Here is a 26,268-nt window from a genome sequence, read left to right as displayed (position 1 = left end):
TCCACATCTAATCTTGCATACTTTGATAGATTGTCTTGTTGGTCTAAATTATTTAATGTATCCACAATGCCCTGGATTGTAATTTATGGCTTGAGACCAATAATCATAACTTTGAAACATTTAAGACTTTTTTTTTTTTGTGTCTTCTTGGGTAGACACTTAAGTATTCTTGGGAAACGTACTATGTGCAACATTCCATGAGCCTTGCCTGGAAAACTGAATTAAACTAATTTGTATCCTCTACATGCACAAATACCATGTTTGCATTCTAATATACATGTGGACATTTGCTCTTTTGTCCATCACTAGTCATTGCAGACAGGTGTGATGTTATTTGCATAACTGCACCTGAGCCCAAGTTGACATTAAATGATGGCTGTTCATTGGCTGGTGTAACTTTGTAAACACACACACACACACAGACAGAGAAGGGTTTCATTATGTGCCTTTACTTGGATAATACTGACAACACCCCACCCCTTCAGATTTTCACAAATATTTATGGACAGGCTGCAACTCAAAATATAATATACAGGTATTACTGTGTTAACACAAAATTAAGTGATGTAATCAAACAAAAATAAACAGCCCTCCCATGTCATCAGGACAAACAGATGCGACTTTCAAATATGCATAACAGCATCTGCTTTTGGTTTATGTATGCCCAGTATGGTGATTATCATGAATTATATCTATCACTTCTTCATTTTTCCATCTTCTTTGAGTCTCCATAACATAAGCTCCATGCAGGCAGCAGCATCTTCCTCAGTGTCATGGCCACAAACTGGGAGAAACATTAACACCATGTATTAAGTCAGAAGTACACATTGGGAAAACATGCATTAGCTATAAATTACATCAGTTACATCAACATTTCAGCAGTCTTTTCACTCCGGTGTTGTAGTCCGGTTATAATCATTTCTTTATTTAAATTTAGTTTCAGATGTATGGTGGAGTTTAAATTCAATGGACATCCAAATAAAACAGCCACTTGTATGGTGGCTGTAGTTATCCATGATGACCCACCACTCTCTTGGATGATCCTCCTGAGGTATTCAGCTGTGAGGTTGTTGAGGGTCAGCTTGTGAGGGGGACCCAGACGGTGAGGAAAGACCACAGACGTGTCTATCACTGTCCCATGGAGCAACTACAGAAAAGAGGAAGATATCTGAAGCTCTTATTACAGCCTCTTTGGAAAAATGAAAGTTACTCAGTAATAAAGAATATGTACAAGCTAATCCCATAGCACGGCCCACTAGCAGGTGCCCAAAATGTGTGGCTTTCTAGTCACACTTTTGTTATAAGATGGCAAAACTAGTAGATTGTACGGTGATATTTGATGAGAAAGTACCTTAGACTTAGACCTCTGACCAAAGTGGGTCATATAATGTTAAACGCAAACTAGCATTTGTTAAACCCTTACAAAACGTCCTCATGTTGAAGATATGAAAAAAGGTAGACCAGTATGAATTAGCTCTATGGTATGAATTTTGACTATGCCGTCTACAGGCCTCTTTTTTCCCCCCAAATTATCGCAGTATATGTCGTCGTCATCCTGCGGCAGCAAATCATCTGGAAAGCGTCAGCCAGGGCGGCGGAGCCCGTGCTGGGTGCATGGTTCAGGTTTTAAAAGACGACAAAAAGTCAAACAAGAAGAAAACTATAATCCACTAATTATTTCAAAAGACAGTGGTTCTAAAAAGTGGTGAAACAAGTAATCTTTTCCATCACCTCAAAATAATGCGTCCTCATCAAATGGGCAAGTGAGTCTTGGAGCAAGGAGAAAAGTTGTCGTCTTGTATATCTAATTCTGCGCAGTAAATATTAAAATACCTCTAGACTTACTATATGACATGTAATAATAACGTTAAGAGCACAGTACAAGCCTCCATGCAGTTGCCATACCAGTGCTTTAAGATGTAGGTAAACCGCACATACCATGATATATACCGTTACCATGCATTCTTCAAAATTATACCATGATATGAATTTTAGGCCACACCGCCCAGCCCCATGTCCATACCTGTTCGACTTCCTCTTGGTTAATGCAGTTATGAGTCTGGCATATGTTTATGATTGAGACTTTTACATATTACAGTATCTCCATTTTTACAGCTTAGGTTTAGTTTTGTAACTCGCCAGAACACATTCAACTGCTGAGAAAAGCTGATACTTTACAACTTTGTGTTGAAATAGTTTCTAATGCCGTTTGTCACGTTGAATCAGCATTTGTACTTTCTCGTGAGGCATTTATAATAGTTTAACTACATTCAGGTTGTCTATAATCTAGGTCATAAAAAGCCAACCTCCTCACTCAGCCATCTAGAAACATGGTAATATTGCTACATGGACTAACTTTATATATATATATATAAAAAAAAAAAAAAAAAAAAAAGAAACATGGCATTGAAATGAATTAGTTAAAACATCAACTATGCACAGGGATACTCCTGACATCGCATCAAAAAAGTCCCTTCGCAGGGAAATTGTTTAAAGTTTAGCAGACGGCCATGTTGAATGTGACTGGCTTTGATCCGCTTGGTTTCTGCTTCATTTTAAAAATACATTTAATGTAGGTCGTGAAACAATCTATGCAAACAAAAATCCCATAATGTTGGAAAAAAAAAAAAAACAGAATAGTAGTAGTAGTCACCTTCAGGGCACAGAGGTCTGTTTCCAGGCCGTGTCCAATCAGAACGGTGTCTGCGCTGACGAAGCTCAATAAGGTCTCCTGCACCTCTCTGAGGGAGGTGCGGTTACCCTTCACATCTTCCTCACCGACGCCTGAAAACCTTGAAAAGTAAAGTGTCACGCAGGCTACTGACTAAAGATGCATCAAGTTGTGTCATTTTCTAAATGTTATCACTCTGTATTAGTAAGTATCATCAGGCATTACATCCATTTGATTTGTATACTCTTATATTCATATTTAAATGCACAGTACAAGCGCTTTAATAACCCTTTTTTTGGTTCTTGCCAGTTTTGGGTGATTATGAGGGGGGGGATAGAGTTTGAACACATTTGGCTCTTTAAGAAACATTACCTGGTGTTATAGTCAATGGCCTCATTATCAGGTCTGACGAAGGTGTCGTAGACGACTTGCAGACTAGAGTTGACCACCGTCACTCTCGACAGCTCCAGACCATGAATGGTATAACACTATGAAGACAAGCATTAACACAATAAATGTTTACGCTGCAGACTCGAGGCCAGCTAAATATCAAACATCAATCATTTTGAGTCCACCCACAGACCCAGGCACGTGTGTACATTAAGATGGTTACATAGTAATGACTTACAATTAATGGTCTTAATTACTTAGGTGCATATAAAGTGCTATACAGTAATCATTTTGGAACAAATAAAGAGAATGAAAAGATATTCATTACCAGATCCTGTCAAATAAAGTTCTATATGGCCTTCTTTAAAAAAATTACTCATGTATCACTATTCTAATGAAACTTCCACAAATGAGTTAGTTTAGTTTGAGTTTTGTGCTCAACACTGGGAAGATTGTTTTTAAAAGCTGATCACCATTTCACAATCCAAGGAGTAGATCCCAGGACAGCTCGTATCTGAGGGATGTCTGGGGACGGTCGACACAAACCCATCCAGGCTGAGGTAATCATGGACATGCACCTGGTGATGAACAAAAGATCAAACATTTACCCGCCGGTTCATTTGAGGTGAGAATCTAGTTACGGATTAATCTCTCGCTCTCTTTCCGTACCTGAAACACCTGACATCCAGGAGCTCCCATCACTCCCTCACAGCAACTGTAGCGTGTCTCCACTCCACCCGGCACTGTTAAAGGTTTAAAAATGTACACAGTGATCCGATAGCGTAAGCCATTTAATAACTTTGAATTGATCAAACATTTGGGATGTTTTTAAAGCATAACACTATGGTACACTCACCTTTGTTTGTGACTCCTTTCCCATAATGGTAATTACACTCCTCCTTACGAATGTGTTTGCCCATTTGGTTCACGGAGTACGTAGATCCACATCGACAGCAGATCCTCTTGAGGGCTTGAAGCAACAAAAAAGAAAAAAAGTCAGATTTAAATGTGCTGAGAAAGATGGCACAAGTTGAGTGCGCCCTCTAGTAGAAGAATATGAGAATAGCATCAAACTGTCGTTTCAGGGAGTATAGTTGGAGTGTAATGTTTTCACTCACGGTCTGCACTGCCTTTCTTATGGTCAACAAAAAGAACACCACAACCAGGTTTCTCTGGGTGCTGGAGAGGATAGTTGCTCTCAACCAGGCTTTCCTCAGTCAAGATATAGTCCTTCAAACTCTCATACAATGCCATGTCATCTGGTGGGAAACACATTCACTGATAAACTGCCAGAACATTTTCAAGAAATGACAAACGCATTCAAATTAAAAGGAAACCAATTCTCACCGTTTCCTTTAAACTTCTTAAGATTAAGTGAAATGTTGCCTTTGGATCTTTGGCTTTTGACTTCATTTTCATCTGCACCAGAAAGAAATAATGGATTTAATATAACCAGATTATATGTTGCATCACATTTCATGAAGAACGGTATTGGTTTTCCAGAAATGTTCACCTTTCGCAGTAACAGCACTTTGGTTCTTCAGCCTCTTCAGTGCATTCACTGCAACACTCAGATATTTCAGTTTGTTCACACTGCGATTGTACACCGCCTTCTCTTCAGCAAGTGCCTATCATCAACAACAACAACAACGTTAGAAAAGACTAGACTGTAGTTTGTCAGGGAGGATTACATAAGTGGCAACGGGTCACCTTTTCAAAAGCCTCATTAACATTTGCTGTTGTCTTGAGGAACTCCTCTGTGAACATGTTGACATAACGCTGTCGGATTTCATGGGGCACCTTCTCTTTGGCGGCCTCACACTGCTTCAGTTTTCGTTTACTAGGCACCGGCTAAAAGAATAAATCAATTATTAATATTTATAACAGACGAAACGTGTCTTCTTTACAACAGAGATGGGTTTAGTTCAGGCTGCTTGTCCCGTCTCACCTTAACAGTAGTATGTACAGCAGCTTGAGGAATGGTGGAAGCAGTTGGACTTGAATGTGACAAAACAGAGGTGAGCGAAGGTTTACGTGCCGGCGCAGGAATGAGCACAGGTGCTGTTGTGCGGTATCTCTGCAGAGGGGTCAATGCAGGCGTATGGTACATTTGTCTGACAGCGACGCTGCTGGTGTGCACTTGACTGATTGGGGTAAGCACTGACGTAACTTGGCTGCAAGTGGTGATGGGCAGAGGGAAGATGCCCTCTGGGAGGATCAAGTGCAAGTTGTTGTCCGCTCCAATCACGGCAGTTCCCAAAGATATGTAGTTCATGTGAGCTGTGGAGTGAGACAAATAAAACACATACAGGCGTAATGCATCCATGCAAAGCAACTAAAATACAAATAGGAAAGGTTTAGCATACAAAGCATCAGAAAAATCCCTTTGCTTGCTTTCTTTCTTTCGGCAGTCACCACTGACGAGCAGGCTACTTTCTATGCATAGACCCCAGGTCTGCAAGATGTTTTACTGGTAAATATATCAATGTCTAACATGACAATGTAAATGACAACACAAAAGTAACATTTAAATTCAATAAAGGCTTCAACTTTGGAATTAGACAAGTGGATTGTTTTTCCCACATTTTATTTTACTTTTATAAATGGACACTATTTGATGTTGACAATTTAATGGTAATCTTTCTAAAAATGACCTTCATTAATCTCATCCTCTACAGCTAACAAATGCTTACCATTCTGTACAGGAGCCAGCTGCATGTTTTCAGGGGTTTGAATTGAAGGAAGAGATGCATTCTGGGTCTCTGGCTTCCTCTGACAGGTGGAGGAAACAACAAAGGCCTGACCACCTTTAACTGAAGCAGTCAGCATGGAGGCTCTGTGCTGTACCTGCTGGATCTTGGAGGTGTTGGAGGGCTGGGAGGCAAATCCCGACACTGTAGGCGCACGTAGGGGAACCAGCACCTGGGGCTGAGGTCTGCTCTTAGCCACTGGCTGCTAAACAGAGCAGATCCATTAAAAAAAAAAATATATATATATATATATATATATATATATATATCTGAGATATGCATCTTAAATCTATTTCTCTATGTTAAATCTATTGTACCACATTAACTACATTTGTGCATATATCAGATTTTTTAAATTTATTTAATACATTTTCTTACCATAACATGTTAATGGTCTTAGGGAGTTTACATAAATGTATTTTTCATTAACAAAAATAAGGATAATTTCCAGTGTACTTTTCTGAGACTGAAAAAAAGGCTGCACTTTAAAAAGACATTTTTGTTGTAGTTTTTTTTTCAGTAACTATATACTATGTACCTCTGTATGTTTGGCATCATGAGCCACCCTCTTCTTTCCCGGCAATGCTTGGGGTTTGACGTTTAACTTCGGCTTCTCTTCGACATCCATAGCGCCAACCTAAAAATGAGTGAATATGAGAAACGGTTTGAGGGAAACTATCGTTCCACTGCTAGTGTTGGAGAAATGTCTTCCATCTTGGATCTGTAGTGTCTACAGCATACTTACAGACGCATCAGGCTGCTCTTCATTTCCTTTCTCCTCATTTGCCTCCATGAAGATCCGGTAGCATTCCTCCATCGGATCGCTGTCAGACAGCTCCATTTCAGAGTAGTTGAGCTCATCTTCATCTGAGCTGGAACTAATGAGTATAACCTCCTCATTATCTTCTGTCAGGAAAAGCTGTCCAGTTGATGCGGACGGTGATTCTGCACTGTTTGACAAACTTGACGAATCGACTGAAGCTGGTTCTGCCGGCACCAGGTAGCCTTCAGGTGCAGCAGCTTTGCCCTGAAACGGTCCTTTTTGCATTTTGCTTGACGTTTTCTGGCTTTGTGGCAGCACCGAAGACCACTGGTTACTAACCCGGTTCTGAGCTGGCGGCTCTGCTGCCCGGACTTGCTCGGCGTGTTGTCTGCACGGGGAGTACGAGTAAGCACCTGGGGCTTCGTAAAAAAGTGAATTGTTTGGTGGAAAATGATGCGGCTGCAGTGGATTCATTTTCCCAACACAATGGGGCAGCTCACACTGAGGCAATTCAACCTGAAACACGTTTACCTCCTTTTTCACCAACAGAGTGTTGCAGTTGTGATCTTGCTGGTCTGTGGTGGCCGGAGGACTTGCAGGTTCAGGACTTTTCTCCACTAATTGTTCAGCATTAGAGTGAGTAATCTTCTGACTTTCGGTTTGAACGTCTTCTAAATAGCCAGTTAAATGAACTACATCAACTGGTGCATTTTCACATTCTTTGTTCTCATAAAGATTAAACGGCCCGTGATTGTTTTCAGCACTGTAATTACTATTAACTCTATTTTGTTCTAATGTTGATGCAGGGAGAGTCGCTTCCTCGCACGCATCCACATTTAAAAGTGAAACAGGCTTTGTTTTGACCTCCGATTTCTCCTGGAGGGATTTGCCAGCAACGAAATCAACAGGTGTCTGAGCTCTCGCTCTCTTCTTCTTAGGCGAGAGAGGAATGTCAATAATCAGGTCACAGTCTTCATTAGAGTCATCAAGTGGCTCTGGAGATGGCGACCGGGAAATCGGAAACTGATATGCGACTGCTATGATTTGGTCACACGGTACAGCTTTTTTTGCTCTTTTCAAACATTTCCCGTTTTGTTTCACTTTTTGCTCTTTAGCCGATGAGCTGTAAGATCGCAAGCCAGCAGAAAAGTTGGACAGAGGGTCATACTCCAAATCAGTCCTAGGTCTTGAGTTGTCAACCACGTACTTCTTCCCTCTGGAATACGTTCTAGGAAGGTCTGTGCACGACGACAGCCCATGAGGGCCCCTGTCTACATTTTTACCTCCAGTCTCAGACTTGGAAACAGGGAAATTCGGTGGAGTTTTGATGCTGTCTGCCAGTACGGTCTGGTAGCGGGACAGTCGCCTTTGCTCCTGTTCCACCTCGTACCTTACAGTTTCAATCTCCTTGTTGATTCGCTCCAGCTCCTGGAAGGAGTCATCTTTGGTCTCATCATTCAATGGATAACCATTTTGCTCCCCTGTACAAAAAAGGAATATGAAATAGGACTTATTAGTAATATAGTGGATTATAATACAGGACGAGATTGGTTTAAATACAAGCATGTGGAGAGTGCTGGTGTGGTGACATGTAGCCATGTGCAGAGCATACATCTTTACACTACCATCATTCGTTTTTAGAATACAAGCTTTAAGCATCTGAATTAAGAATTTGCAAACAGGCTAAGACAACAGACCCTCAAATGTGCTTAATTTTAAAGTTAGATAGGAACAAAAAACTGGCTAAATAATTCTCAGAGAAAGTGTGATACCATTTAGTTTTAGTAATAAAAAAAAAAACGTGATGCAATTTAGAATTTTTGAGTAGTTAACGTTACATGTTAACTTTTAACAGACAAAGACAACACGCTAACGCACTTTAAATCGTTGCTAGCTACCTCATGTTAGGATACCTCAATGCACTGACCTGCAAAGTCAACCATCGATGATTGACACGACGTACCAAACACATCCCGCAATTCTGCGGCATGTTTGTACAAACAGTGAGGCCGCGCACAAAGCCCACGTTTTAAAAAAGGACAATTTATACCAGCAAAGAGACCCGACGAGGGAAACATCAGGAAAAACCGTCACTTTTCACGATACGTTTGTTTTGACTAATTGACTGTCGTGCAACAGCTGCTCCAACTGAAGTTCTCGTTACGTCAGCCTCGTTTATATAGGCTCTGTTCAAGTCGCGAGACGTCCGTTAAATTAAATACAAAATGAAAATTATTTTTTTGTCTTTGAATATTAATATTTTTGGAAAATAAAACTAATTTAAACCCAGGATAATTACAAAAAAAAAACTTCCTGCCGTGACAATTGATTGCGGTTCATTGTGTCGCCGTAATCCCTCCGCGCCGACAGAGGGCGCTGCTGCACATAACCGAACTGGGACCAACCATCCAGTAGAGTATTTTCTCTGTTTGGTACCGCAACCACAACAACAGCGGTCTTATCTGGGATATTAAGATCTACAAAACACATACAATTTGCGTTGAAATGGATAACAGCGAGGAAGAGATGGAAGAGGATGAAGCTGAGTGGAATAACAGCTTCGTGGATTCAGTCCCATACAGCACTGCTGCTTCTGGTAAAGTATGAAGACTGGGAGGCTAAGGCTAACTATCAAGATTATATTCTGGCTTTCATCTGGCTTTTTGGCATGCGGATAGATACACGGCTCTGTCTAACAGCTAGCTATACGTGTAGGATGGTAATCGTTGTATGTATAATCTGTTGTTTCAGATCTGAGCCTCAATAAGACATCAGGACCAACACCTGCTCACAGAGTCATTCTGCATTTTGACCTGGACTGCTTCTATGCTCAGGTGGAAATGATCAGAAACCCTGCACTGAGAGAGGTCCCTTTAGGTAAACTGATTCACTACAAAAGATCTTGTGTGGCGGAAGAATTCAAGTTAACAAAATACTTTCGTGGTTTCAAAAATGTCTCTCATATCATCAGGTATTCAGCAGAAATACATCATAGTCACCTGCAACTATGTGGCAAGAGATCAGGGTGTCACCAAGCTGATGTCTGTGACTGATGCTAAGGAGAAATGTCCTCAGCTGGTGCTGGTTAAAGGAGAAGACCTGACACACTACCGGGAAATGTCATATAAACTGACAGGTAGGCAGGATTCTCTGCTCAATAAAGCTGTATTCTAAGACTACTAGTGTAGAGTAGTTAGAAAAAGATTCAGGATTTAGCATTCAGAGTAAGAATCCACCCCATAACACACTCAATAAACAGATCTCATCTGTGGGTCCATTTACTGTTAGGTGGTAGCAGAAAATATATATATATAACAAAATAACAGAATATCAGGTTCTGGTGTCAGTCTCTCAGAAATAAAGAGGCAGAAAATCTGTCTAGACACTTAAAATATCCTCTAAAATCCACAATGAAAGGCAAGATATTTTGTGTTTGAGTAAAGGCACGAGTGTAAAAATGCTACCACTATTACTGCTGCCTTGCTTTCCTCCTATACACATACTATATAGCCCACACATTAGTGCATCAAGCTCTCGCTAATCTCTGATGATTGTTTAAAGTAAATTGGTGAAATTACATTTTTGCTAACATTCTTTCTTGACCTTTTCTTGTCCTCCTTCCAGAGCTGCTGATGTCCTACTGTCCACTGGTAGAGAGGCTTGGATTTGATGAAAACTTCATGGACATCACAGAGATGGTAGAAAGAAGGCTAGCAGAGACAACGGAGTCGAACAACTTTTCATTTAAAGGACACGTCTACAACCATCTCAGTAGGTCACACTTTGTGTGTAGCTGTGCATCTGTGTACATCTGGCTCATGGAAACTGAGAAATGAGTTGTGAAACAAGCCTAGAAGCTAAACTGTAACTGTAACCGTGATTTGCATTGCACTCTCAGTTTCCCACCACATGAACAGTTTACTTTTTGTATTCTGTTGATGAATGTTTTCACGACCACAGATACATTTCTGTTTTTCTTTGCCTGCCCAGGTGCAGACGTTAAAGCCAGTGATCATCCGAGGTTGGCTTTAGGTTCACACGTGGCGGCGGAGCTAAGAGACGCCATCCACAGCAAACTGGGTCTGACCGGCTGCGCTGGCGTCGCCACGAACAAGCTGCTGGCCAAACTGGTGGCGGGCAGCTTTAAACCCAATCAGCAAACCACCCTGCTGCCTGAGAACGTCGGCGACATAATGGGCCGCCTGAGCGGTCTCCGCAAAATACCAGGTATACATGATCAGATAATGCGTAACTTTGTTATCTTTATTCAGTATTGCTTGAATATTTTTCAATTTAAAACTCTTTTGCTGTGTTCTTGTCCCTCACGATACATTCTTTAGGGGTTGGTCACCAGACAGCGAAGCGACTTCAAGCCCTGGGATTGGTCAGCGTGAAAGATCTTCAGCTCTTCCCGTTGAACGACTTGGTGAAGGAGTTTGGAGGTCCCAGTGCACAGCGCTTGAAGAATCTGGCCCTCGGCGTTGATGACTCACCTGTCACCCCCACCGGAGCCCCTCAGGTAGACGAGGACATCCCTGAAATGACCGGAATCTTCTTAGCTCAAAGTTATTGTGACAGTCGGAAAAACCAAAGTAACTGTTGTCCCATTTGATCAATCTCACCTTATTTTCCCCTAATTAGCATCCTCTTCATGTTTCAGTCTCTCAGTGACGAAGACTCCTTCAAGAAAATGTCCTCAACTAAAGAGGTTTTGGAAAAGATTCAAGAACTCCTGAGCAGTCTGTTGGAGAGGTGAGATAACTGTCATTTGGGGGGGATCTTTTAAAGCTCGAGCCACTTAATCTAACCTCAGATCATCTGTTGAGAACTAGGATGCACAAAGATGGCAGGCAGCCTCAAACCTTCCGGCTGACCATCCGTAGATACTCGGCGACCAACAAGTGGTTCAGTCGGGAGAGCCGACAGTGTCCGATCCCCAACCACGTAGGACAGAAGATCACCTCCGGTAAGCTCACGCACCAGGAAGAACACATCCCACCTGAGACGGGTCAGGATGCCTTACTCACAAACGATGCCTTTTTTGAGTCCTTATATTCTGTCAAAGACCTTTTTAAAAGCTGCTCTGCTCGTCATTAAAGCATTGCTTTCTGTCATGTTTCTACAGACAGCGGTGATGACGCTGTGGTCCAGCTGGTCTCGTTGGCCATGAAGCTCTTCCACAAGATGGTGGACCGCAGCGCCGCCTTCCACCTCACTCTCATCAACGTTTGCTTCAGTAACCTGCAGACCAGGGGAGCCGCTGTCAGCGGAAAGGGCTCTATAACATCTTTCTTCACACACAGCTCGTCTCCCAGGAAAACACAAATCTTCTCACCACAAAGCCAGGTAACACAGTGACGTAATCTAGCATAATCTGGCTTTTTATTACCGTTACCGATCATGTACATCAGGGTATCTGCAGGTCTTGAAAAGTTTTCAAAAACATTAAATTCAGTGTTCTGAAGACTAGAAAGGCGCTGAATAAGTCCATTTACCATTTATTCATCAAAGCTTTTTACGATGGGCACAAAGGGCACATTCATTATTTTTAAATTGGCACTGGTTTTCCATCTTACTTTTGACGGTATGATCTCGAAATGGTATTAAAAAGGTCCTAAGAAGTCTTCAGTATACAATGCTTACTTTATGCTGAGAGAGGTCTTATTCTGTCGCACTGTGCTGTTAAATGATGCCTACAGGATTCTCTCTTCTTAGAAATGGTGTTTCCTGAAATAATTAGTTCTCCTCCTCCTCTTTCCTTCTCCAATAGGATGCTTCCTCTCAGAGTGGGAATACGGATCATCAGTTGAGCGCACACAGCGTGATTACTCAACCTACCCCTCCTCAAAAGACAGTAACCTCAGAAAGCCCTTGTAGCTCTGGGGCAGAATTATATGGGTTTAAAAGAAAACAGAGGCCTGTTGTTGCTGTAAAGAACCCTCCGCTTCAGAAAGAATCCTGCAGCACAGCGAGGTCGGACCCAAAAATCTCGGTGACGCATCGATTGCCCCCAAATGTTGACCCCGAAGTGTTCAGGCTTCTCCCTGAGGAAATTCAGAAGGAGCTGTTATCTCCTGCCTACACGAACTCTCTCCCCGGTCATTCAACGAGCTCCCCTGCTGTCGTCAATGTCCCCAACGTAACAAAAAACAAGTCTCCTCAGTCATTTAGTGACTCACAAAATATGAAAGACATCAAAGAGGCCGTGGAGAAATTGGACCCATCCGGCAGGCCGACTACCGTGAATCAGAGGCCTGCGGGCACAAGTGCATTTCTGGGAGAAAACGTCACGGAAGAAGGGAGACCGTCATTCTCTCGGTCTTCTGACTGTGACTTCCCAGGAAATGTGGACCCTAAGGTGTTTTCAGAGCTTCCGCCAGACGTTCAGAAGGAGTTGATGTCTGGATGGAAGCAACAGAAGCCGGTCCTGAAGACGCCCTCATCCAGGAAACCAGGGAGAAGCTTGATGACCAAAGACAGAAAGGCTGCAGGAAAAGGCAGTCAGGCAAACAATCTGTTAAAGTATTTCAAATCCAGTTAGAGGGCGAAGCAAAGCTTCTGCTAGAGGTCATTTATGACAAACTCTTCTGTTATGTTATTTCTCGTTCTCAGGTGATGTGTGTGTATATAGGGCGTGGACAAAATAAAAGAAACGCTTAACTGTACAATAGCAAATAGGCTTTTTTGGTGACACTACACTAAATTTAAAAGGTAACTACACAAGTACTGAGGACCACAGGTATCAGGAAAATGATTTCTGATGCATCACTTACAAATGCAGCAACATTATGTACGATAACATTCGGGAAAAGTCAAAAAAACGGCCTTTAACTTATATCTCAGCAGTGGTTGAATGCTTTAGAAGAAGCTAGAAAGTGAACTGCCTCTAAAGTCAAGAATTCATGTTTTCGCTCCACTATTGATCCCAACAAAAACAGAAAATAGTTTGAGCTTGACCAAGGTGGTTTTTGTGTTTCTCTTCTTTTTTTTTTTGTCCACCCCTGTATGTCAGTATTAATATGCATGTCAGTTGCTGTTTTGGAAATAAGAATTGTATATATATTGTTTATAAAACTTAATATTGATTTCAAAATATCTCCAAACTGCTTGATTTGTCTGAGCCTTGAACATTATTTGTGTAATCTCCGTTTACCTTATGTTACTATTTGTAAACATGGATTAAAGTAAATTCCAAAATCTTCCGGCTATCCTAAATGAGGTCCTTAGCTTCAGGTTTATTGTTTTGATATTGTTTTCACATTGTTTGGAGAAGCAGGATTACTTTGCTTAGCCTCTAGAAGTGGGGCCCTCATTACTTGGTTGGACGATTTCCACTGAAATCCACAGAGGCTCACATTATTCGTTGACATCCACTTTTCAAAGAGCCTTTTTTTTTTTAACCCTCATGTGAAATACCAGAAAACACAAGGTCTGTAAGCACAGCCCCGCTCGGTTCCTGCTGACCTGAAACTCCTCCCTGGATCACATGTAAGTTGTGGGGAGAAGGTTCAGATGTGCCATCGCATCACCAATGAGATTATTTTAGGCAATCAGGACAAGTTGAGCGACGTCTGAATGGGTGTTGGCACTTCCTCTGGATAGACTGGTAAGGTTACTTTTTTTAATGTCATTTTAAGTCAAACTGTGTCAGAAGGTTTTCTGAGGAAATCCTCAAAATAGTGTTTGATAGAGTTTTGTAAGATAAACACTGAGACTGATTACAGGTTGATTACTAAACTCATACTCACACTGCTGATTGCAAAGAATACAATAATTAAACATGCACATGGGAAATGACTATATTTCATGGTAGTATCCCATGTCCTGCCAGAGTTGACCATGACTATATCCTGAATGTACTCATGCACCCTAAATTTTGAATCTACTAAAGGAAATGAATGGCATTCTTCATCCATCTCTTACGTAAACAAACAGCCTGTCTGAGCTGTTAAGTGTAACCGAAGCGTTGCTGTGATTCGAGCGGTGTCATGCAGTGTTGAGCCGTCTGCCCGTAGCCCTTAAAGTCAATAAAAGGAGTTTTGTCCGCCAAACAGGCCCGTGTTTTTCACTCAGCAAAGTCTGGGGAAAAACTGGTGAGACATTTGACTGCTCATGTGGAAGCCAGCTCAAGTCATGTGCTAGCCCCTTCACTGATCAGAGCCTAATGAGTAGGGGAGTTATGACGTCCTGCTAAACCTGTGTGATGGTCTTCCACCCCAGACTGAAAATTGCAGCTTATAGGTGGAACTGTTTTGCATGTCTTTGCTAGTGTTTACTTGTGCAAGCTCTCTCTAAACTCCCATGATTCATGATCCATCAAACCAGCATCATTGTACTGTGAGTGAACCTTTGTGGCAGGTTGAGCACTCTGCTGCACTATGGCTGACTGGGACTATGACTATCTGGTCAAGCTGCTGGCACTCGGGGACTCGGGGGTGGGAAAGACCTCCTTCCTCTACAGTTACACCGACAGCAAGTTCAACCGCAAGTTCACAACCACAGTGGGCATCGACTTCAGGGAAAAGAGAGTGGTGAGTGATGCTTGGTATCTAACATGTTTAGGTGCACGCATACGAGGAGGATTCTTGACTTAAAATGGATGTAACTCAGTGCAGAGGTTTGTTCTGCGGTTTGGTTCAGATGTACACTGGGACAGGTGCAGATGGGACGACTGAGAAGAACTTCAAAGTCCACCTTCAGCTTTGGGACACAGCGGGACAAGAGAGGTAAATCTAATCTTTATGTTCACAATTTTTTTTAATATTAGACAAATTCATTTAAAATCCCAAATGTCTGGCTTTTGTAACTCCTAGTGGGGGACACTGAGAATAAATGGGCTAAAAGCCAGTAACTCATTGACCAGCATTGGCACATTTTTCTATATGTATATATATTAAACCAAGGTGGACCTGGTGATGGCACAAGAGGAAACATTAAAGGAGATATTATGTTAATTTCCAGGTTCATACTTTTAGTTTGGTTATCTACTAGAAAATCTTTACATACTTAGATTTTTTTTAAACACATTTTTATCATTCAGTCTGCCTGCATATAACTATATTTATTGACCCTCCAAAAACGCTCCGTTTTATCTCCGTTCTCTTTAAGGCCCCCTCCCAAAAAATCCCAGTCTGCTCTGATTGGTCACCAACGTATTTGCAGTTCATCTGTACCAAATTTTGAATGCCAATCCATCCAACAGTTCTACAAATCTCAACCTCATGGGGGTGCTAGGGGGAAAATCAGGGGGTCGCCAAAGTCAGTAGGATTCACCGTCTGGGGCCCATGAATGTCTTTTCAAAATATCATGAAAATCTATCCGACAGTTGCTGAGATATTTCTGTCTGGGCTAAATAGTGGAGCTTTACAAATGTAAAAAAAATAAAAACCTGTTTTCAGGTTCCGCAGCCTCACCACCGCTTTCTTCAGAGACGCCATGGGCTTCCTGCTGATGTTCGACTTGACCAATCAGCAAAGTTTCCTCAACGTCAGGAACTGGATGAGTATGTGTCATCTCAGCAGCACTGCTCTGCTGCAGCTCAATACTCTTTTGGATCAATGTTTTCTCTCGTGTTGCCGCTATAGTGAGTTGCAGTTGAGAGAGAGTTTGAGAAACTTGACTAACATAGCTTAAAGTCTGCTCATGCGCGTCTATTTGCATTTCATGGGTTTAAATGACTTCCTCTGTGTGGGTTCAGGTCAGCTGCAGGCCAACGCGTACTGTGACAGTCCAGACGTGGTGCTGGTGGGCACCAAGGCAGACCTGAGGGATGTGAGGGATGTTCATGTGAGACAGGCCAAAGATCTGGCAGACAGATATGGGTGAGGCATTACATACAGCACTATTGTTAGAGACGGCACATGTTAAAGGCAGTGTGTGAAGTGTAGTGGAGATGAATATCACTGATGTCGCTCCTGATGTGGGACGCTAAAACATCCTGTTTTTTCTTTTCGTCAGACTCTAAATGTCGAAACACATGAAACTAATCTAAGCAGACACCGATTGCCCTCTGCTGAGCCAGTTTATATACAACACCTGACCTGCTTCACTCTTACTCCACACTCAGGGGCCAAAGAACGATATAGTTATGTCTTCATAAGGCTCAGTCATTTACTTAGATATTTTATATCTATTTATAACTTAATTGATACTACTTGATTGTCATACTCTCATTATAATAAAGTGTATTTTTATATTTTGATGACCAAGCACTAAATACAGTAGGGTTACCTAGATGCTACTTTGCCTCTTTCACCAGTACACCACAGGATGGTGCTAGTGAGCTGTTTTCCACCTTCCCCCACTCATCTTCCTCCTGAGGGTTGAATATTTGATTCATAATAAAACGTTATGTTTGAACTACTCGGGACTAATAGACATGTGCAAACTATTTAACAAGGGTTAAAAGGCAGAAAAAAAGGTTGAGAACCACACACGCATGTCAATAATCTCCTCTCTCGGTTCTCGTCAGCATCCCCTACTTTGAGACGAGTGCAGTGACGGGCGTTGACGTGGACCAGGCGGTGACCACCCTCCTGGACTTGGTGATGAAGAGGATGGAGCAGAGCACTCCCGGGGGCCCCAGCTCTGAACCCAACGGCAGCCCCGTCACCAGCCATGTCGAGGAGGCTCCTGTCAGTAGGACGTGTGCCTGCTGATGTTACCACCAGCAGCCACTCTTTTCACATTTGCCCCCAATGACACTGTGTTTTTGAAATGCTGTTGCTTGCTGGAGCTTCACCAGGGGGCCTGCTAGGTGTGATCTCAAAATCAACTGACAGATTATCCATACTTGAGAGGAACTCGGGCCCAATATTGTTATTAAGGTGTGAATTCCTCACTTGACATCTGCTGTCTGTCACGTTATTTATTCACAGCTTGTGCATTGTGAGAAGAGAGAGAGAGAGGAAGGAAAGGAGTACAAGATAACCAATTTGTATATAGTAAGTGAATATTGGCATTGTTGTAAAAAAACTGCGATGTTTTTAATGCACCAAGTGGTTGTTATTCAGAAAAAAAGTAAATTCATTATCAGAGAAAAATACTGTTTTTATTTGACACATTGAGGCATTGATGGAAGGAATATGCAGGCACATAGCGTATATGTATCATGGAGCATAATCAAAAAACATTTAAGACATGGTTACATTTCTTATATGAATGATCGTTTTTGTTAGAACAACCAAGATAGCAAAGTCACTTACATGATCTATGACTTTTTTTTACGACATGTACATAAGCAGCCAAGCTTTTTTTAGCATTATGGAACAAAGTTGCCATGCAGATCGAACACAAGTACAAGAATGTTAAAGGGTTGTTGGAACAAATCCTGTGTAGTGCTGCGTTTGGAATAAAGACATTTTATGTTTAGGTTATGTATATGTCACTGTATTGTCATTTACATGTAATGCACTAAAAGCTATACCGGTATTCTGACTGGAAATACAATCCTCACAGACTTTGTTAGCATCATTATTGTTTACACACATTCTATACATTGATTTTGATTAAAATAAGACAGAAACGTAAAATGACCTGCATTCATGTCAGTGGATTTTTCCAACATTCATGGAGTCACAAAGAAAAAACCACCACATTAATTTGGCTTGAAGCCAAACAATCTAAAAGTTTAAAATGATTTGTGTGCCACAAAAAGTGTGATTCAACATCAAATTCAACATCAAAAAAGTGATTTCTTATACAATAATACTTGTTAGTTGTCATACATCTTCCAAAATCCCCGAACAATCTGTATCAAGCTAACATTTCTCCCTTGAACACGAGGTCTTTGGTGTACCTACAAAACATTCCTAATGACGGAGTACGGAGATTATCCTTAAATGTACACATCTATGACATATTAAATGGCCTACAATTCAGCAAAACAAACATTTTTTTTTATCAGTTATGTATTTTCATAGTGGCGACTGCACTGTGATTCAGAGACGACACATAAATCTGAAACGTTCATCTTGTCTCAAGGAGACGGACATAAAGAAACGCTTTGTGTGGGACGGGATGTCGGGCAAACTCCTACCATGCTTAATCTGACTGAGCACAAAAACACGCACTACTATCTGGTAAATGCAAATGCCTGCATTGCTCCGTGTATTAAACCTCAGCCTAAGCCAGAGAGTTTACAACGAGGAGCACATGTTTCAGAGTCATGAGACGAGTCATGTGGCCGGCCCCCCCCCATATCCACCAGTCTGCGTCAGTCTGGCATGACAGGGTGGACTGTTTTTGAGAACCCAAGATTATCTACAGTTACAAAAAATAAAGCTTGTTCATTTTTCAGTTGATCTGTAGAGGTTTGGTCCCATGTGGAATATATTAGGGTTCTACTTTTAGCTTTCAAACGCCTCTCATAAAAAGACACTGGTGATATTCTTAAGGAATACACCAGCAGGAATACAAACAATAGCAAAGAACTGAATTTTTACCCTCAAAACAATCTTCAAAAAGGTTGTATAAAAGTAGCCTAAAATGTTTGTTAGTGCTTCACATGCAATGTAATTTAAATGGGTCATGCTCTTTATACGAGATGCAGTAAGTCATATAACATTCATTCACTTCTTCGTTTTACGTCACAAATATTGGAATCAATATGGTTACACGGTGAAGAAATAACTTTTATAATGTATAATAAATAGTGTATTATCTTCTTTAGTATTTTTCATAATTGAAATAGTGGTAAACCTTAGTTGTTGATATTGAAGAAACCGTCCGAAAATGTTGTATTTCCTGATGTTCTTCGCCACGTTAGCGCCATGATTTAGGTCACAAGAAACTGTGGTACCCTCTGCTCCCGCTTGTTTACTCAATCAAAACAGGTTTTACAACAGCCAATAGTTTTGGCATAGCTAATTGAACCAACTGACAAAGCTAATGTTAGCTTGCTAATATAAGACCTGTTTAGGTTTAAGAGTAAAGAAGATCATATTGATTTGACACACCTGAACTGTGCAATAATGTAAACTTTGGAGATATGAAATTGCACGTCACAAAAATGCAAAACATACAATATGATATGCCAGTAACGTTAGTTAGGTAAACAACATTTTAGGTATATATTTTTTAGAAAATCAAGTTTCTGTGACTTAAATGTAGCTACTAGCGTGGCAATAGACTTGTTGGAAGATGTTTTTAAATGTCTTATAGTCTCAAAACCTAATGTAGGCCGATACCACTTTCTAAAATTCTGCATTCTAATGAAAACACACTATCGTCCGTCTATGAATTTATGGCTTGTTGTTGGAATGTCAAACATTATTCCAAAAATTTGAAGAATCTCCAAAACATTTGAAGTGGACAGTCACACTGTCTACAGAAAATAAAAGACACACAAGTACACATATATAAATACGGTACATATATATTTATAGATATATACGGTATATATATAGGCTACAGTAAACAAATACCATCTTCCAGAGCAGTGCAGATTGTCTGACACCTCAGATTGGGGGACAAAGGCCTGAAAACAGGAAATTCACCTCTCTTGAGGCCTTGAATCTGATTACAAAAAAACACTGATCTAACTCCTTCCCTGAGATTAGGCAGTGATTTCAGTGTACAGAATCAGTATACTGTTGTAAAAGGCTATTAATCAATCAACACTGTGTTAAACAGAACTGGAAGATTTGACTTTGCGTTGAATCCCCCTCGCAAACTCCAGTTACAATAGTTCTGTTCGTGCTGTTTAGCCACGGCCAGCAGCCATGCAAAGGAGCGCAATGGAAGCAACAGAGCAGCGTAAAAAGTGCTAACTGTGTAGCGCTGAAGACAACCATATACCGAATAAATGAGTGACAACGCTGTGACAAGTCTGTGACATCTTCATGTGAAATTACAGCGCGATGTGAGTGTGTGTTTGTCGAAAGAGGGTGTCGTAAATTGCCGTAACACTTATCATGCATCGTGGATCACAACAGAAGTTTTGAGCAGAGCGGATGGATCTGGGTCTCTGGAGTCACCTCTTAAAAACCACTGCATGTCTAGGAGCAGTGCGTCAGGCTGAGTTTGATCACACCTTCCCTGTGCAGCTTGTAGAGCAGCTTGAACTCGCTGGGCAGCTGGTGGGTCTCCTGCCACTTGGTGGTGAATTTGGTCCCTTTCTTGTCGTAGTAGTGGTAAGGCAGATCATTGCCTGTGTTGGGGTCCCAGCCGAAGGGCCAGAAGCCGTAGAGATGGATCTCGTCGCACATGGCGGACGCCAGCGTGTACATCAGGATCCCGGTGCTGAGACGTTTCGGGGAGAGGTTTTTAGTCTTCCAGTATCTGTGGGGGGGGGAGTGAACCATCCAAAATTAGACATTATATTAAAACACCTCTGAGAGCAGAATACCACGATTAATCCTTCATCACCATAATCCACCATAGTCCCACTTCCCTTATGTCTATATGCAGACTCAAGTATAGTACTTTGCTTAATTGCAAATTTGAGATACTTGTGCTTTACTTAAGTATTTCCATTTTATGCAATGTTATACTTCTACTCCACTACACTAGCATTCACTTGCAAGTGAATGCTAATGTTACTCTGATGGATGTGTAAAGAGGCAACTGTTAACAAAGTTTAAAATGTAATTTCATTTTTCAATCTTGTGCAGCTTGTTCCTGCTGTCATCCAAGTGACCAAAAATGTAACTGTCAATTATAATAATAAAGCCGGTTATCGTACTATAATACCAACCAATGGTGCCAACCAAAATGTGTCTGTAGAGTTGAGTATCGAAAAAGCATCAGATGAATGGTAAGATTTATGCATTTAATCTAAAACTAATCGTGAAACCTGTCAGTTTGACTTTAGACTGTATGTTATTTAGGCAAAGCTTTGTATTTAACAGCAGTTTGTTCTACTGTAACATGTTAATATTCCCTAAAATAAGATATAATATATAAGCAATACCCAGTGCAACGTCTTTACATATTAATCTTGTTGGCCTAAAAGTAGTCAAATGAAAGCAATTAAAGTACAGTAAAATCCACCATGGGTACGTTTTCAACTGTTAAATGTAAACTCCAGAGTTGTGGCCCTGATTATACTTTCCAGTTAGCTTCTTAAGTCACGTCAGTTGACAAAATCTGAACTACCAATCAGATCAACACTCTTACTTGTTGACATCGTGCATGATGTTTCCCGGCCAGGCCAGTTCGACTTTCAGCTGTCCCTTGTGCTCCACAAAGAAGTCCACCAGGGTCCTGGTTACTGTGGCTGAGGTATGGAGGAAGAAGGCAGGGATCCACAGGATGGCTCCCTCCAGCTTCTTCAGGTTGAGGAAGAAATTATTCCTGTCTTGAATGGTCAGCAGGTTATTGTAGTACCTCTCCAGGATGCTGGGGTTGAAGGTGGTGAGGTTGGTCTTCTTGCCCACGTCCTTGGAGTAGATCTCCGTGGGGGCGAAGTTGCAGCGGAAGACAAAGTCGGCCTGGTCGATCTCAGGGCCGCAGTGGCTTCCTGTCAGGATGCCGCTGTTGCCCACCACGGCGCACATGCTGTAGTGCTTGTTGTGGATGGGAGAGGAGTCTGGGAGCAGGGACTTCAGGTTGTTGCTGATGGAGAAGACGTACTTGTGGCTGGAGTAGTCAAAGTGCATCAGCTGGCCAACACGCACGCTGTTCTTTGTGAGGGAGAAGTTGGTGGGAATGTCGATGTAGCTGAAGATATCTTTCCTGAAAAGAGACAAAAACACTTTAACACTGGGACAGGCATACGTCAAAGAAGTACTCAGATCTTTTACTTTAGTAATAGCAGCAATACTGCAAAGAAGAAAATAGTGTATAATAAATCATATATATGATATTGGATTATTATTACTCACACATTAATGTGTAAAAGCAGGATCTTATTGTTGTAGTTGAGTTGAGGTGGAGCACATTTTTTACTTTTTAGTTCAGGACTGCAAAGCTAATGATGATTTTTATTATGAATTCATCTGCTGATTATTTTCTCCATTAATCGATTAATTGTTTGGTTCATAACAAATCTAAAAATAGTGAGAAATGCATCACAATTACCCAAAGTTCACAATCCTTCATTTGTCCAACCAATATCCAAACCTCAAAATTGTTTAAAAAAAACAAAAAGCAAATTATTAAAAGGAAAAGTAGCAATTTCTAAAGCTTCTCACATTTGCGAAGCGGGAACCATGAAAATGTTTTGCCTGGAAAATGACTCTTAATAGTAGCCATTCCATTTCATTTTCTATTGACTAATTGATTTATAGACTCTTTGTATGTTTTGTCAATTTGTAAAGTAACTAAGAATGTCAAAATGTTGTAGTGAAGTAAAAAAAATACTATATTTCACTCTGATATGAAGTGGAGTAGAAGTCTAAAGTGAAGTTCAAGTTCCTCAAATTTCTACTTATTTACATTACTTGAGTAAATGTACTTAGTTACTTTCTACCACTGCTAGAAACCCAACTTTCTTACAGAATCCAAGATGGAACTGTTTGTCCTCTGGTGTCTTTTGATATATTCCCTTTAACGTAAGCTCTGACAGAGCAACCCCTGCTGTTTATCCTGCAAGAAGACACATATTAGAAGAAGAAGAAGAAGAAGAAGAAGAAGAAGAAGAAGAAGAAGAAGAAGAAGAAGAAGAAGAAGAAGAAGAAGTGGAAAATAGTTCAGAATTAAAATCTCTCACTTCTGCAGATAAAAAGCCGTCTTGTTGAACTTCCATTTGGACGGTTTTCCTTGGAGCTCCTCATTCAGGGCGTTAGTTAACGGGATGAAGGAGGGGTCCAGGAAATTCATGGCAAACTGTGACCTGTGGAAAAACATCATAAGACATATAAACCTGAGACTCCATGTTTGTTTTTGTTTGGTCTTGTTTTAAAGAGGATTAATGATATTTTGGTATTAATGGTTTTTCTGAGGTATTAAAACAAGAGATCCACATAGATCTGTTCTGGTTATTCTGAGGAAAACAAGGAGTTTTTTCATAAAGCCACCGAAAACCATTAATGTTGGACATAATGTTGTGGAAGATTTCTATGATTAATCGGGAGAAGAGTCAAGGTTTTCAATCTATGTCAATAAACAGAGTCTTGAGAGAATCAAAGTTTTCGTCTTTATTGCTTGCAAGCAAGAGAGCGGTTCAGCAGACACGTATCTCAGTGTACTGCGAAAAAGCTTCTGCCAGTGATCGCTGGACATGTCATTTATGCACATACAGAAAAAGTAACACCCAAGATGAGTCATATAGCAGAAGTTCTGTATGCACGTGAAGCAGAACTGGGTTCAACTGGCCTGTGTAGGCGCCCCAAAATGGACCTTTGTGCTAAGTTTAGTTTTCTCGAAACTCTAAGAAACAGAAGTTGATAAACAGGAACCAGGTAGTTCTAGATGTCGACTTCACAGGAAGGGCAGGCAGTGTTTCTACTTGCCTTTCTTGTTTTTGCTTAGCAGACACTTTAATATACATTTGATTAGAAGCACATGGTTAAAATATATTTTTCCATTACAATAATCACATACTCCTTAGAAATCATCAGATTCTGATTCTCTACGTTTAACAAATATGTGTTTTAATCTTGTAAATGTAACAGCAGTGGAAACCCATTTTAATACATCTAAAGCAATTCATTCATCTCTAATTTATTAATCTGATTTTATGGGTCAATAATGTTCGGGTTGTCAGGTTGTGGAAAATGACTTTGACTGGTTGGACCCTTTAGATTTCTTATACCTCCTGGAAAAGGTCTACATTGCATCTGGACCAAAATCCATTTATTGACAATTTACTAACATTTACAACGGCAGATTAGATGGATGGAAAAGTAAAATATCTCCCTCTGAAATGTATAGTGTACAGGAGAAGTATAGAGAAAGATACAATGTAGCGGTGTACAAAATACAATACTTCCCTTAAAATATTGAGAAAGTACTGAACAATTATACTTCAACACAGCACTTGAGAAAAATGTATTTTGAGCTGCCTCAATTGGATGTGATGTTGCTGATGATGCAAGCGTTTACAGTACACGTACTGTTACGACATGCACCGCCCATAGCAACAACATCAGCACCTCGGACAGCTCACCATCGTTTGATTGACAGGAAGCATTTGGCCCAAATTGAGGGGGAAAGTGATGTGTTGAGCTGGTACATCACATCCAGGTTGAATCGTGCACACAAGGCCCGACTCCTCTGTGTTTACATTCACAACAACAACAACACCAATTTTCTGCATCACAACCACGAATATCACTCACCGAAATCCTGCGTGGAACATGATCCGCGGACCTCCCATGTAGTATTTGGAGGAGCCGAAGAGGCTGTCTCTTCTAAGGGACACATAGCTGATGAGCGACAGTATGAGCACGGCGACGCACAGAATAACCAAACCCAGGGCCTTGGCGATGCGGACCATCTTGGGTGCGTTTTCATTCCCTGTATGAAGCTGCAGCGAGGCGTTGGCCTATGTTGTAATCGCCGGGTCGGCACACTGCCTGCCTCCGAGATACAGACAAACGGGCGCTCGTGGGCTCATATAATCGAATAAAATAGACGGCTGGTGGTGGTAGTCGTCTGCATGGTGAAGATGCCGCGGCTCGGTCCTCTTTCATTCCCCCTGACTGCTTCTTCTTCTTCTTCTCCTGCTTCTGCTGCTGCTGATGCTGCTGTTGCTTCACTCTCCGCGGCAACTCCCCTCCAGGCTGCCGGTTTAATCATGGAGATGGAGCAGAAATGCTTGTCAACACATCCAGCCCGCTAAAAGACAAGCCCCGTCCACCACCAGGAGCAGCAGCATCACCAGCTCCTCACACACACACACACACACACACACACACTCACGCGCACACACACACACACACACACACACACACACACACACTCACGCACACACACACACACACACACACACACACACTCACGCACACACACACTCACACACACACACACACACACACACACACACACACACACACACACACACACACACACACTCTGCAGCTCTCAGCATAAAGGAAAGCTTGTCCAATAATGAATTGAATGGGATTGAAATAGAGAGATGGGGGAGGAAAAATCAAATCCACTAACTTGTGCCCTCTGGTCTTTAATCCGAGCATTACTCAAGTAAATTTGAGGGGCTTGTGCTTTACTAGCATTTCCACATGTTGTTTCTTTATACTATAGCTTTTAAAACAAATAAAAAGGAATGTGTCATTATTGGTTAGGATGAGACTGTAATGATCCCCAGGGAGGAGCGGTATCAAGTTAAAAATAATACACAAATGAACTCCTCCTTTACCAATGGTAACATAAAGTAATGCACATGGATGCATCAATAATTATATTTAAAAAATGTAACATAATTTACTCTGAAATGGGCCATTCTGCAAGGTGAGTTCTTTTACTTTTGCTCAAGCAGAAGATTTGAGTACTTCTTCCACTATTGGTTTTGAATGAATTTGAGGTACTTTACTTGAGTCATTCCTTATGAAATGAAAGGAATTTGTTTCATAGCTAGTTACTAGATTGTAGATTCAGATTAATTAATATTAAAATAAATCAACAAATAAACGATGATGTATTATCATTTACTAAGATATGGAGCAGGGCATAAAGTAAGTGAAATTAGCTCAATCTTTATCAGCTGCAACATTATAGTGATGTACGCATTAATGCATCAATAATTGTAACCCAATAATATAATAAACATTATTATGAAATAGGCAGTTCT

At 41.1% G+C, this 26,268-nt stretch overlaps 4 protein-coding genes across 5 annotated transcripts; 2 read left to right on the top strand and 2 right to left on the bottom strand.

Annotated features, from left to right (window-relative positions):
• Positions 1-77: 77 nt before the first annotated feature.
• Positions 78-8,652, bottom strand: LOC142964491 (uncharacterized). The gene is made up of 16 exons (XM_076104831.1): positions 8,502-8,652; positions 6,557-8,055; positions 6,350-6,448; positions 5,755-6,013; positions 5,010-5,341; positions 4,772-4,912; positions 4,575-4,689; positions 4,409-4,480; positions 4,180-4,320; positions 3,918-4,031; positions 3,731-3,804; positions 3,535-3,639; positions 3,044-3,159; positions 2,654-2,792; positions 1,027-1,147; positions 78-784 (listed from the first exon to the last, which is right to left on the bottom strand). Exons 1-16 carry the CDS (start codon positions 8,650-8,652, stop codon positions 696-698), a joined length of 3,567 nt encoding a protein of 1,188 aa, XP_075960946.1. The 3' UTR covers positions 78-695.
• Positions 8,653-8,998: 346 nt separating this feature from the next.
• On the top strand, positions 8,999-13,773 carry poli (polymerase (DNA directed) iota). Of its 2 annotated transcripts, none has more exons than XM_076104710.1 (10): positions 8,999-9,170; positions 9,326-9,451; positions 9,546-9,710; positions 10,199-10,345; positions 10,565-10,801; positions 10,915-11,093; positions 11,235-11,326; positions 11,407-11,540; positions 11,700-11,920; positions 12,345-13,773. In XM_076104710.1, exons 1-10 carry the CDS (start codon positions 9,080-9,082, stop codon positions 13,113-13,115), a joined length of 2,163 nt encoding a protein of 720 aa, XP_075960825.1. In that variant the 5' UTR covers positions 8,999-9,079; the 3' UTR covers positions 13,116-13,773. The 2 variants fall into 2 exon arrangements, with proteins under 2 accessions (XP_075960825.1, XP_075960826.1); XM_076104711.1 differs by having other exon boundaries at positions 9,037-9,175.
• Positions 13,774-14,952: 1,179 nt separating this feature from the next.
• Positions 14,953-17,233, top strand: LOC142964407 (ras-related protein Rab-27B-like). Its single transcript, XM_076104712.1, has 5 exons — positions 14,953-15,105; positions 15,215-15,300; positions 15,974-16,077; positions 16,273-16,396; positions 17,047-17,233. Exons 1-5 carry the CDS (start codon positions 14,953-14,955, stop codon positions 17,231-17,233), a joined length of 654 nt encoding a protein of 217 aa, XP_075960827.1.
• A 3,339-nt stretch (positions 17,234-20,572) lies between these two features.
• On the bottom strand, positions 20,573-24,954 carry LOC142964555 (alpha-N-acetylneuraminate alpha-2,8-sialyltransferase ST8SIA3-like). Its single transcript, XM_076104922.1, has 4 exons — positions 24,797-24,954; positions 23,227-23,349; positions 21,693-22,250; positions 20,573-20,855 (listed from the first exon to the last, which is right to left on the bottom strand). The coding sequence occupies exons 1-4, from the start codon at positions 24,952-24,954 to the stop codon at positions 20,573-20,575; spliced, it is 1,122 nt and encodes a 373-aa protein (XP_075961037.1).
• Positions 24,955-26,268: the final 1,314 nt, after the last annotated feature.

The sequence above is a fragment of the Anarhichas minor genome, unplaced genomic scaffold (assembly GCF_050575085.1).
Source record: "Anarhichas minor isolate MPS153535 unplaced genomic scaffold, ASM5057508v1 ptg000030l, whole genome shotgun sequence".
Classification (NCBI taxonomy): Eukaryota; Metazoa; Chordata; class Actinopteri; order Perciformes; family Anarhichadidae; genus Anarhichas; species Anarhichas minor.
Note: the sequence above shows the minus strand (reverse complement) of the source record. Positions and strands in the feature narration are given on the sequence as shown.